Below are 14,278 nucleotides of genomic sequence, written 5' to 3'. Positions count from 1 at the left end.
GGGCCGTTTCTACCCCCGTGGCCAAAATAGCCCAAATGAAAAGCGGTCATTACATTCTAAGACATCTTGTAAATGCATGAAATGATTGTTGAATAAGCAGCAGACTCCCCCTCCTCTCTTTCTTACCTCGTTGTTATGAGGGGGAATGCCGTGGCTTTAAATACTTTGTGTTAATACATAGGTACAGATGGGAACAGTTACGCACCAACCCAGATGGCTGACCCTCTAATTTGAAGCCCAAAGGGTGTCATTAAGAAGACAAAAAAATTAAAAAGGAAAGCCTGCGGATTTTTTTCTTGCCGCTTCTGACATGAAAGGCAGCGCAAATTACAGCAAAAGGCAGGCAGGGCTTGGTTTGTGTGGTCAGCATTATTAGATATCTTCAGGGAGATTATGACCCAATATTTTGTGCAAGGGAGGTGCCCACCAGCTTTGGAGTGTGACGCAAAACTGGTGGCAGACATGTTAAAAAAAATACTTGTTTGTATTGCAAATCAGTACAGGGGCTCGTGTGCACTCTTTCCAATCCAAGGTCTCTTAAGATCGAATGGTAAGGCTGATTAAACAGTCCCTCAATCCATCCATTATCTGTACCGCTTATCCTCAGCAGGGTCGCGGGGTCCTGGAGCCCATCCCAGCTATCTTCGGGCAGTGGCCATGGGACACCCCGAACTGCTTGCCAGCCAGTTGCAGGACACACAGAGACAGATAATACACACACTCATTCACACCCAGGGACGATTAACCTGACATGCATGTCATTGGAATGTGGGAGGAAACTGGAGTGCTTGGAGGAAACCCACGCAAGCACGGGGAGAACATGCAAACTGCACAGGAAGGCTTGTAGCTGGATTTGAAGCCATGTCCTCAGAACTGTGCCACGGCCGCGCTAAACGCTGATCAGCTGAGCTGCAACTGATTACACCAATTCAAATGTAATGTAAAGAAGCTTGAGTCAACATAACTCTGACAGTTTCAACAAGCAAATGTTCTCAGAATCAATTATCTTAACAATGTCTTTGAATGATCAGATATAAAATTACTTTAATATTACTTTATAATAATACTAGCAACAAAATGTATACGTATGTAATGTGCATATTATGTTTCTGTACTAAGGCTTGCCATACTTGCATACCACAATAAAATACCTTACATTTTAATTGTATGTGGCTTTAAAGGGTGGCGCATATTCTGACAAGGGACGGGGTGTATGTGAGTATATATTGCGGTCAAAAAGCTGCTTTTTGATGGATTGCTGTAATTGTTCTAGTCTAATCTTGTCGTAAACCATGTTCACAACAATGTTATCAATGAGAATACAATTCTAATTTGGGGGGGAAAAGTCTATCTCTAGCTGACATGATTTTTCAGTGGTTGACTGACCCTTTTTTTATAACTCTACTTATAATAATCACATAGTAAGAATATAGTAATAACATGATGATTTGTTATTTTAGAACTACACACCAAACTGGTAGCCTTTGGCCTTAATCAGTAACAAAGAAAGCAGCTCTCTAGTTCAAAAAGGTTGGTGACCCCTGTTTAAGATGTTTCACATCCCTGTGGGCAATTCCTTTATCTGTTCATGCAAAAAAAAATGTTTTGACCGAGCAGTCAGTGCTGTTGGTGAAAATCCCAAATTATTATTCACGCTTCAAGATTAAGGTACACCCAAACACCAGAAACCGTACGAAAAAAACACTGTTAAGTTAATTCAATAACACTACTAGATGACTACAGTGCTTTAAAAGCATAAATGTCTGTGTTCTAAGACCATAAATCAATTTTTAAAAAACATACATTTATTGGAACTCAATCGGAACATAGTTTACGGCATTGTCACGAGTGAAGTGCATTATATTCCACTGTTAACCCCCAAAATATGTTTGTAATGTAATAACAACAAAACACAAGAGTTAATTGCATTAATAAATCATATCTTATGCCTGTTGTGCACGGACTTAACTGGCCGCATTTTACGAGACTCATGGAGATTCACATTTACAGAGTCATAAATAAAAGTCATATTTCAACACAAAACAACAACTGCGCCCCTTGTAATTGTAGTGCTATCGAATAAATAATAAAAATGAGTTTTCCCAACCATTAATATTAATCTATGCGTTGAATAATCTCGTAAGATGATGAAAGTGGAATTCCTGAGTGTGTAACAAAGCTTTCACAGGTCATTTTAGAATCAGTTTGTCTTTATTGTCATCGATGACAACATGATTAATATTGTTTTCAACTATATACGTGGTTCTCCAGGATAAACATGTAATAAAAGCTAAAAGAGAAAAAATAAGAAAGATTGTCTAGATAAATATATCAAAATATTGAAAAGGCAGGGATGGAAGTGCCTACAGTGACCAAAAAAAAAACAACAAATCAATAAATTAGGTTTGGTTGAATTTACATCAAAGCAGTTTTACATTCAAACAAGAACCATGTTAGGGTATACGGAATAAATTGTTCATTTTTAATCACAGAATTCGGGCAGTCTCCTTGCACTACGTTGTAAACATTTTGCCTATAAATCTTTTTTTTTCAATCTATTAAGTCTATATTAGGCTAGGTGATTATCCAGGAGTGCCACGTCTAATCTCGTCGTAAACAATGCCCACAACGTTGTCATTAAATACAACTCTAATATAAAGCTCAAAAATTCAACTGTTGAGCGAAAGTCTGACGCCTTTTGGAACAATGGAACACATTTTGACAGAAAATAATTCAAGAGCTTGTTTTCCATGTATTGTTCACAAAATGACAACGTTTTCTCATAAGTGTGTCGTTTTAATTACGAAAAAGAACTTTGTAAGTGCCGTTCGGAAGGTTGCTGATGAGAGGGGGGTAAAATCTCTGCGTGTGTCCGCCGGAGAGTAACCTCTCTCCGGGTACCGAGGCACAACCTTCGCGGGGTATCGAAACCCAGATAAGTTTCAGAAAAGCGAAGAATACAAACGACAAACAAAAAGACAGACGTCAGGAAAACAATAAGGCAACAACAAAGAAGTTATGGACTCACCGGTGTCGAAGTGAGAGCGTGAGGCGGAGGACAGGAAAAAGAAGCCGGCCAGGAGCAGCGAGGAGGCGGCGGTCCACGGGTCCATGGTCCCAGGTGAGGGGATGTTCGTTATACTCGCGCTTGACTCCAAAGGTCCGCGATACGGCCTGGCAGACTTCTGAGGAGCGATGGGAGGGGGACTAGATAGCAGCGCGGAGGGATCCGATTTCGTGGCCATGTGACAGGAAACAGAAACCTGCGCTCGTTTAAAGAGGAAAACAGACGACGAGGTCCGAATCAAACGAGCTGGAGTGCAGGTGTAAACTCAAAAAAGTGGTCGTTTACTTTTATTTATTCATTTATTGTGATGCTAACTGGTATTTTAAACGTGGGGTGCGCCGTTTAAGGTGTCCTTAAAAAGTTGAAAGTAGAATGTTTTCTCTATAGTTTATCCATTCAGTATCTACACCACTTATCCTCAGTAGGGTTGCGAGGGTGCTGGAGCCCATCCCAGCTGTCTTTGGCAGTGTGCAGGGGACACCCTGAACTGGTTGCCAGTCGCAGGGCACACAGGGACAGACAACTCACTCATCCACACCTAGGGACAATTTGGACCGCCCACTTAACCTGACATGCATGTTTTTGGAATAGGGGAGGAAACCCACGCAAGCACGGGGAGAACATGCAAACTCCACACATGAAGGGTCGATCTCATGACCTCAGAACTGTGCCGCACACGCGCGAACCACTGCACGACCGTGCTGCCCCTCTATAGTTGAAAAAGCTTCTATTTTTTTTCACCACGCCTATCTGCTTTTATCTTACTTTTAACAACGCTGTCCCGTAGGTGCAACACGTTAGGTAGTAGGAATGGGAGGACGAGGCCAAAGGGGTAGAGCGTGATTTCAAGCTTGTCCCGCAGTTTTTTGTTCGTGTAAGATGAGAATGGCGAAAGCAAGAAAAGGCCTGTTTTAAATACAGTCCAAACGCCAACCCAAATGAAGTTTATTTAAGGGTGTCTGAGACATGCACATATATGACAGAGGGTGCAGTGAATACTCAAGCCAGAAGATGGTATCAGCGAGTATAAAATTTACAAATTCCGTACAGCACCTATATATATATATATATATATATATATATATATATATATATATATATATATAATTATGACATACCTATCCACCTCAGCCAGTTGCTCCCATTATTAATGATTACCATTCCCCTTATTAAGCAAAAATGCTTCATTATGGTTTACATTTGCTTGTGTACCAGTTTTAAATAAGTCCACTGGATGTCACCAAAGCCGGGCTAAAACAGAAGTCACGGACACGCTGTTTAAAGCAATACAAAGAGTACAAATATTTAAATCCCCGGTGTGTAATATTTGACCATTAGATGGCACTATAAATGGTAAATAATAATTTATAATAATAATTTCCTTTGTATTGTCATTCTTTTTGTAAGAACGAAATGTCGATACACCTGACCCGTTGTAGCGAGCCGATGCAGCCGCAGCCAACAGAGGGCGCCGCCATTTTACCAATGTTATAAGTCTCAGGTATGACTCGGCCGAGGCGCGAACCAGCGACCTCCCAGTCTCAAAGCGGGCGCCCTACCATCTAGGCTACTGAGCTGGTCAGATCTGGATTTATATAGCACTTTTCATGTTCCAAAAGACCCCCTAATGCACTTTACAATGTGCTTCACACTTACTCATTCACACACACACTCACACACCGATAGCGGTGACAGACATGCAAGACAACAGCCTTGCTTATCAAGGGCATTAAGGGTTCAGTGTCTTGACCTGCGACTTCTCGGTCCCAAGACCAGCGCTCTACCTCCTGAGCTGCTGCCGTCCCCACTGTTTTGTTTAATGCGAACGAAAAACAGTGCCACAGAGCCCAGCAAGTTGCCAGACAATCATGGCGGCGACTTCCTGGTGTGTATTCCGCTATGAAAAATAAAAAAAAATTTAACCTATGATTTTGGCCACAGCGCCAGAGTCGTTAGAACATCCGTGGCACAGCTCTGAGTTCATAGGTTGATTTCCAGCTACCAGCCTTCCTGTGCAGAGTTTGCATGTTCTCCTTGTGCACTCCGGTTTCCTTCCACATTCCAAAGACATGCATGTCAGGTAAATTGGCCGGTCCAAATTTGTCCCTTGGTGTGAATAAGTGAGTGAGATGTCTGTCTCTGTGTGCCCTAAGATTGGCTGGTAACCAATTCAGGGTGTCCCCTGCCCACTACCCGGAGATATCTGAGATGGGCTCCATCACCCCCGCGACCTTATCGAGGATAAGAGGCGCAGAATATTGATGGATGATTTTGAACATTGTAAAAGTTCATGTTGCACTTTGCTCCATTAAAAAGGCATTTTAATTGGAAGTAAACACACCTCTACGGTGAAAAGGGCAACAGGAAGATAGGTTATTCATTGTGCGTCAGTAAATCATCCAATTAAATTACAATAATGAGCTTTAATTGGAGCACATTTCATGATTACAGTATTATATTTGTACACAAATCTCCCAGCTTATTCAAGTGAAAAACAGCGCACTCTGGTGGTTCACTCTTCATTGAGTGTGAAGAAACTATTCTTTTGAATTAATAGGCGTCGTACGGGACTAATTTCTCTTACACCATGTAAAACATAATTCTTGTAACTATAAATAAAAACTTCTATCATAAAAAACATAGTGATAAAAAAAAATTCACAACGCTTGAGCAATGTTATTCTCGCATGTTGAATTACCTTTCTACACATCCACAAAGAATGAATACAATGTCTTAAGTTTTGAAGGATAATTTACTTCATCTATATTATTTTTATCATTATGTTTGGCTTTAAAGCTTCATGCTGTCTTATTTTGCGCATCCAAGTGGTACAAAAATACACTTGTAAAAAAAACAACATGAATTTGAATATTGCGCAACATACGTGACCTAGTGCTCAATTACTACACAGTGTCCATTTGATAAATGTTTATTATAAAAAAAGAAAATACAGAACACTAGCGCTTCCAAGGGTTTCCAGCTTTGTGTTTCAAGCTATGGGTTTTGGCCTCAAACTAGGATTCTAAAGCATTTTTAGGGTTTCTAGCTAATTTTGAAGTAGGGTTTAGATTTTCGAGTTTTTAGCTAGTGTTTTCAACTAGGATTTCCCACTAAATTTGGATTTTAAAGGATTCTTAACTGAATGCAAGATTTTCTGAGGCTTCTGATTGTCCATTTCAAGGGAAAAAAAACAAGATTTTTTTGTTTTTCAAATCAAACGTTTTTTAATTCAGATTTCGAAATCTTCGTTCGGTTTGGAAATTTCGGTTTGTTTGGCAATTTGCATACTCGGCAGGCAATCGGAAGCCTGCATCGAATAACTTTGTGCTTCCGGACTCTCCCGAGCGTTATAAGGTCGTGGATTCGCATATCATTTTCCAAAGTAGACGCACAGAAAACACAAGAAAAATGGAGAAGTGGTTAGGAATCAAGACAAAACCTCAGCCCCAGAAAAAAGATTCAAAAGAAGCTAACAAAATTTATGATGTTAGAAAACGTAAACGTACGTTAAAAGCATCGTGGAAAGAGTTCACGTGGCTCGTAGCAGACGACGTGACGCAAACATTGCATGAATGAAGATGAGTAAATACAGGTACATACTGATGGCAGATGGAAAACAACGATGTCATATACATGTAATGAATGTTATAAGTAGATTTATAATAAACTTAATTTTAAAGTGTTGTTCTGTTACATATTCTTCTGTTTTTATTCTTCTGTGTCTATTCTTCTGGGGGGTTTTTTTGCGATTAGTCGTCTTATTGTGCTTCAAGTTGTGAAAAATGGGTGTGCGGTAACATTTTGTTATGACTTTCAGAGACTGACAGACGACATATGAAAAGGCATTCAATTTTATCCCATGGTCACACCATTACCAGAGACGAATATTAGAGAATGGAGAAAACAGAAAGTCATCCCGAAATATACGATGATGAATCGGACTTTGAAGGATATTAAATAAATAAATTGTAAATTTTGCGTCGGTATTGTGTTCATAGTTCACGTCTTCAATAAATTATTTTAATCATGGTGCACATTTTAAACGTTTCTCAATTACAATGCTTAGGATAAAAGAATATCATTTATTGTCATCATGCACAACAAAAATAACATTCGTCTCTGGCACCGTGAATAAAAATAGTGGAATGAGATAAAATCGAACACCTTTTCATATTTCATATTCCAGTGGTTAGGATTCAGCGCTCTCACCGCCGCGACTCGCGCTTGATTCCCATTGCATCCAACCGCAAAGTCTGAGTTTTGAAAGAGTAAAAAGTAAGGAATGTGCTTTATTCATGAATAGTCTTAACCCTTGGGAGGTATTTTTCCTTGTTTTCTCTTTTTGATGGTTTTAAAGACTTATCATCAAAGAAAAATCATAGAAAAAAAACCTCTACGGAGGGCATTGAAAGATACCTAGATATGGTCCGCCTTGAACATTTTGAGTGGTTGGAAGTTGTCCTTTATTCTGGATATGCATTACAAGTACTACAAGGCCTCCTGATTATTCTCAACAATTTCTCAAAAACAAAACAAAACAAAATATGTAAAATAGAAAAACAAAAGGTGAAGCTACATAAACTAGTAAACAAAGGAAGAGAAAACAAGTAGTACACAAGAATGAAAAATGAAATTGGAAATTACAATATTACATATTAAAAAAAAACTTGAGCGTGAATAAAGTTTTTCTAAGCCCGTGTTAAATCTCAATAAGCAATTGTAATTCATATAATTTTCTTGAATGAATATAGGACCAAGAATGTTCTGATCAACGTGGCCTTCATTTTGTCTCTCAACTTTAAAGCACTCTTGGATCTTGATTATGCTCTCAATTGTCCTGAGTGACCCTCAGCTCCCAAAGTCAGTTGGAATAGACTCTGGTTATTATTGTTATTGTCAGAACCTGAACAAACGGTGGACCCAGACGGGTAACGTTTTCACACAAGCTACAAGAATAGAATAGAATTTACTTTTATTGTCATTCTCTGTAACCATGCACACAGAACGAAATGTCGATACACCTGACCCGTACAGTTAAACTGTACCGAGCCAATGCAGCCGCAGCCAAACAGGGCGCCGCCATTTGAGATCCAACTGCCCAATTCCAACCATTAATGCCGAGCACCAAGCAAGGAAGCAATGAGTACCAATTTTGTAAGTCTTAGGTATGACTCGGCCGAGGCTTGAACCAGCGGCCTCCCAGTCTCGGAGCGGGCGCCCTACCATCTAGGCTACCGAGCTGGTTTATTTTACGGGAAGAGGGGCAGTCATGCGCGGGGACACAAACGCCAGCGATTCGGCGATTGCTGGGCAAAAGAGACAGGATCAGGACAGACGGGATCGATACCAGATACCGGACAAGACCAATACCAGATACTGGAGCAAGATAAAGGACAAGACGGGACAAATGGGATCGATACCGGATACTGGAGCAAGATACCGGACAGGACGGGACAGACGGGATTGATACCGGATACTGGAGCAAGATACCGGACAGGACGGATACTGGAGACTGGAGCAAGATACCGGACAGGGCGGGACGGACGGGATCGATACCTGATCAAGGAGACTGGAGCAAGAGACTGGACAGGAGACAGACGGGATCGGTACCGGATAATGGAGACTGGAGCAAGATACCGGATAGGATGAGGCAGGCGGGATCGACACAGGATACTGGAGCAAGACACTGGACAGGACGAGACAGACGGGATCGATACCGGATAATGGAGACTGGAGCAAGATACCGGACAAGATGAGGCAGGCGGGATCGATACTGGAGACTGGAGCAAGATACCGAACAGGACGAGACAGGTGGGATCGATACCGGATACTGGAGCAAGATACAGGACAGGATGAGACAGGCGGGATCAATACCCAATATTGAAGACTGGAGCAAGATACCGGACACGACGAGACAGGCGGGATCGATACTGGAGCAAGATACCGAACAAGATGAGACAGGCGGGATCGATACACGGGCAGGATACAGGACAGAGTCAAAACACAAGTGCAGAGGTTCATTGACAGACTTACCAGGAGTGAATGAGAGCACTGAGTTTAAATAGAAGGGGAGCCAATCAGGCAACGAGCAACAGCTGGCGCCAAACAAGCAGGCCCAGGTGAGGGCAATGGGGAACCGTGACAGTTATATTTGGCTGCATTTATACTCCTGCATAGCATACTAGTTAGCTTGAGGGATGACATCTCTCCATTAGTGCGTGTCAAACATAAACTGTGATGGTCCAAATGTTTGTAAAACAGAGCGTAAAAGTCAATGCTCCCCCAGTGGGACATTGGAGGCCAATTCTTCTCCAGTTCTGGTCCAGCATTTTGTGATGAGCGGTTTAGTGGAAACACATGTTGACAGACATTACTCACTGGGGTGAGAAACAGCCGATACATCTTCAAACGAAAGCCTTCAGATCTCCGCTTGGGCCCCCGTGTGTCAATGTGGTTTCCATTTCCTGTTTTGGCAGGACGCGCTCTCGTCCTTGGACGCTTGCTGCTGTCGTCAAGAGCGCCAACCCAAATTGCTCGCACATATCGGCTGATTATGCAATTGTTTCACAACTCGAAAGACTTCTCAGGTGTTTTTGATATTTTCACGAAACAATTACCAACTTGAATAATGATAGCAATTATTCTAAAGGACACGTATCCTGTGGGGTCAGCTCTTTCGCAATAAACTAGGCATTAAACGATTATATCTTACCTTTGATGTAGTGTTGGTGTGTTCAAAAAGTAGACTGCAGTCAGATCTGAATATTCAGAGAAAAGGCGATGTGTGGAGGACAAGAAGGAGCCTGGAATTCTCAGACTGATGAAAATTTTACATTTTAAAATGGCCAAAAGCACTAGAAAGTTGATTCAGACAAAAAAAATGTTTTATGTTGTAGTAGAAATACTTAGTTTCCTTCACTTTGTCATGTGCGCAAGGGATGGGAGGGATTAAGATCAGTTGCATGGCTCAGGATGTGTACATGCTGTTGTGATTGTATGGCTCCTGAATTTTAGTCAGTACAGTACATGTTTGGTTTTGAAAATGCGGACAGTCTGCAAACAATCCAGGCACAATATGTTATGTTTTTGTTTGATTTTCCAGGGGATTTTTTTTCTTAATGTAAGAAAATGACGTGAATACTCATTTCTAAGTCTGCATAAGCCTGTGGCTTAAAATCCGGTGCGGCTTGTACAAAAGCAAAATTGAGTTTTTTCCTTAAATTTGCGCATGTGCCTTCTTATCAGATGCAATGTCACGGTTGTCATGGCACCCAATTGGCCCCGCCCATGTGGCACCAGCTGCGGCTCGTTGACAGATGGCTCTCCGTCTATTTAAGCTCAGTGCTCTCACTCTTCCTTTGTCAGTCCGTCAACGAACCTCTGCCCCGCAAGACGTGGGTTCTGACTCGGTCCTGTTTCCTGTTGGTATTTCCTGTCCGGTATTGTTCCCGTTTATTTTGTCCTGTTAAATATCAGTTTCCAGTTTCGTTCCCCTCTATTTTTGTCCTGTTTGTTATTCTCTCCTGTTTTCGTTCCCGTCTAGTTTGTCCTTTTTTCGATATCCTGTTTCAATATCAATCCTGTCTGTCCCGTCCTGTACGGTATCGACCCCATCTGTCCGATATCTGCTCGGGCAATTGGTATCGATCTCGTCCGTCTCTGGGTTCCTGTCTTTCCACACCAGACCGCGGCCTAACGTGCATGACTCCCCATTTCCCGTAAAATAAAAGCTTGTGTGAGAGACGTCACGCATTTGGGTCCTGATCCTGTTCTGGTTCTTGACATGCAATCTGAAGTCCTGAATTTACGATAAAAAATTGTTGATGAAAAATTAGCATTTCAAAATAGCCAAAAGCTCAAGACACTTGATCCAGACTAATGTGTCTGCTTCAGGTAGACCTGCAAACATCTAAAATAATATTTCAGAGTTGATAAATATAATTTTTTGGAAGATTTTTTTCCTTGTAGCATTTAAGAGTAAGATTTTTAGGTTGTAAGTGATTCTCAGACAAGGTCTTCACTTAAAAAAACTGTAAATAAAGTAGCGATCATTAATAACCGTTTGTGCAAAATTGTAATAAATGCGACAGTTTAAATATTTGTTAAAGTTAATGTATTTTTAACTGTCTACATTTTCAACACAAAAATGAACATTGCTTCATATTTCTGGGGGGGCTCATAGTTTTCAGAGAAATTGTGCATTTTGTAGTTTGCTATAAACTGGCATACTAAACTAGCTCAATTTAAGATAAAATTAAAAACAAAGACGGTATTTCCTAAACAATCAAACAGACACTAAATTAGGAGTTTAAAAACCTTTTTATACTGAAAATATTTTTCAGTTAAAAAGGTGTGAATGCATCAAAAAGGACCAATTATAATCTTCAATTGTTTTGGATTTGATATGTTATCATTGTTTTCTGAAACTGAATTATATATTACATAAAAGATAATGGGAAAATATTTTACATTGTTTCTTGCACATAGCTTAATATAATTTTCATGTTATCTATGAGGATTGATTTTGCCCAACTGTATTTTTTTTCAAGGATTTAAAGGGACATGGGTATTATTCGACCACTATATGTCGCTGTATGGTGTAGTGCTGGAGTCACAGACCTTTTTGAAGCTAATAGTTACTTTTTTTTTACTGATTAGCTTGGAGGGCTACCAGTTTGATACACATTCATAAAATAACAACCATGATACTTCTGTGTTACTATGTTATTACCATGTGGTAAATATTGTAAAAAAGGCCCAATAAAACACTAAAACATCATGACTTATAAATCAAATTTCCAAGAAAATCACAATGAATTATCACAGGGGAGCCATTTTCAGAATCTGTCTGCAGGCTTCCCAAGTTGGAGACCCATGGTCTAGTGTCATTAAAAACGAGTGCTAAAGGCAAAAGGATCAAATACAGAGACTCAAACTCACCAAAATACCCCATCGAAAAACAACTGTTCTTTGAATGTATGCTTTTTTTTAGCACTAGGATATGCTACATATACACGTTGTCCCTTTAAAAAACAGTAATTCCACTAACCTTTCCAGTAATTAAATACATTCAATCATTTCTAACTTTTGCAAACTATAGCTCATATACCATAAACATACACTCCAGATAAAAGTTGCAAGGAACGTCACGCCACCTGCGAGTAAAGCGGCACGACAACTTCATCGCAGAACTCCCAAGTGCGCAAAACGCCCACCGGCCCGACAGCGGCAATGACACGCGCAGTCGTCATCTATCTTGACTCTCTAATTAAGAAAGCCCGTGTGAGGTTCTATTAACCCTGCAAAGCTTTACCGTCACCCAGTGGAAACAAAATTGCTTCCCCGAATTTGATCTCAGATGTGTAATTTTTGCATTCAAAATGCTCATATTTTTAAAGAACAATCCCAGAAAAATCCATTTTTTTATAGTATTTATAAGTACCAATGCCAGGTATTGATAGCAAGTCAAAACTGGCCCTAATTTGAGGTATTGGGTACTAGTGATGCATACCTGTCAATCTCCACGGCTCCATGCCCTTACAAACTGTCATATTTTCCCTTACAAAATACAAAATAATCTTACACCATATTTCCAAACGTGTTTATTTGTGTAGTTTAACATGTTTTATTGTACATGTGTGTCGTTATATCATACATATTGTTAATGAACATTTTGTTGTGAGATCCTGAGTTGCTCGACATGAATGAGGTTTATTATAAAAAAAGTTCAAAAAATAAGTAGCTTGGACGTTCACTGTCGAAGGAAAAAATACATGCAAATATAATTAAGTAGAATAATACATTTTCTTTTTCAAATTATGAATTAATTTTCTGCATTGAATTATTGTTGGTAATATACTGATCAAAGGGATAACCACACACCTGTCTTTTTTCATTTTCTCCTTTTATACTTCCTTTTTTTCTTAACTTATTTATACAACATAATTCGTAATATAATGCATCAAAGCAAGTGAGCCGTTTGAGAGCCGGCTCTCTTTAATGACTTGAGCCAAAAAAGCCGGTTCTCTAAAAAGAGACGGACTTCCTTTCACTACACAAACTGCCACATGAAATCCCAGGCGGCAGACGCATGCGCACAGTAGCGTCAAACCACTCGCTTCGATTGCAACGGAAAAAAACCCAATACCGAGATAGAGGCTACCGCGGCGTACTGGTTTGACTTGATTGATTTGCCGTTTCCTGATAGTCGGTGTATATCGGATGGTACCCATAATTGACAAATTTGCGTTTTTCCGTACAGATTTTCTTGTACGCCGTACACGTCTTAAAACGCATAATAAACGTACTTTGTACGGCAAAAACGTTGACAGGTGTGGTGATGGCTGACACAGTAGTCTCAATACTTGTCTTTTTGAAAGAAAGTCTCAATATTTTCTTCCTGGTGGACCGAGGGCTTTAGTTGGTTTCTTCTAGGGTTCTAATTTGTTTAATTTTCCCCTTCTTAAAATATGTTTAAATTAAGTTGGTTTAGTTGAAGTGAGCCACATTTTGAAGTTTTGTATTAGAGTTAAGTAGTAGCAGTTTAAAACAAGAGTATGTGTGGATTGCAGAAACAAAGTCACGGTTGTGTACCAATGGGACCCGGCCAACGAGGCTATCTGGCTCCGAGCCCACTTGGCCCACAGCAAGTGGAGGACATCAATAAACATCTTCTGCAAGGGTTGCACTTGTCTGCAAGCCAGGGAGGGAATTGAGAAATTAAGTCTTAAAGTTGACTGATCTGGCTTGTTTGCGAAAGAGCTATGATGTCATTGAAGGAACACAAAACTTTCAAAATGGATAATCCCATTAACACAATATGTGAGCCGACCTCTGAAACAGACAGCCATTGCATACTGCTCATTTTTAAATGGAGGTAGGCAATTGTGGCTTGTTTGTGCTTTTTTGACACATGTGGTTGGTATAATTTTGTCCGGCTAGCTCCCCCTTAGCGTCTATGCTGCTGAGGGCTTTCCACTTGTTGGCTGCCCACCGTGTGTCGTTTCGTATGCTTGCCTGGCGTTAGCGCCCGTTTTGACGTATCCCTCGGTTTCCTGCGCGGCTTCACATTTATCGGCGTAACCATTGCCCCTTTTTGTTGGTGGTTCCCAATTAACCTGGCTGCTCACTGTGTATTTTTTGGTCTGCTGGCCTGACGTTCTTCCAAGGCTGCGGCTGCCTTTCTTTGATCGGTCCCGGTTCGCCACTTGG

General features: G+C 40.5%; 1 protein-coding gene across 4 annotated transcripts in view; it reads right to left on the bottom strand.

The window, feature by feature from the left end:
- The window catches only part of kremen1 (kringle containing transmembrane protein 1), a 118,595-nt gene that overhangs the window by 88,575 nt on the left and 15,742 nt on the right, over positions 1-14,278 (bottom strand). For 3 of the 4 annotated variants that reach the window (XM_088335177.1, XM_088335178.1, XM_088335180.1), the window contains one exon: positions 3,029-3,263. In XM_088335177.1, the coding sequence (XP_088191303.1) occupies positions 3,029-3,263 (235 nt within the window). Of the gene's footprint in view, positions 1-3,028; positions 3,264-9,779; positions 9,878-14,278 lie in introns of those variants that run through there. The other variant, XM_088335179.1, reaches the window with a different exon arrangement.

Source organism: Urocampus carinirostris, chromosome 5 (genome assembly GCF_059441175.1).
Source record: "Urocampus carinirostris isolate Australia breed hairy pipefish chromosome 5, RoL_Ucar_1.0, whole genome shotgun sequence".
In the NCBI taxonomy this organism is placed as follows: domain Eukaryota; kingdom Metazoa; phylum Chordata; class Actinopteri; order Syngnathiformes; family Syngnathidae; genus Urocampus; species Urocampus carinirostris.
The sequence above is the reverse complement of the archived record's forward strand: the minus strand, read 5'-3'. Positions and strand labels throughout refer to the sequence as shown.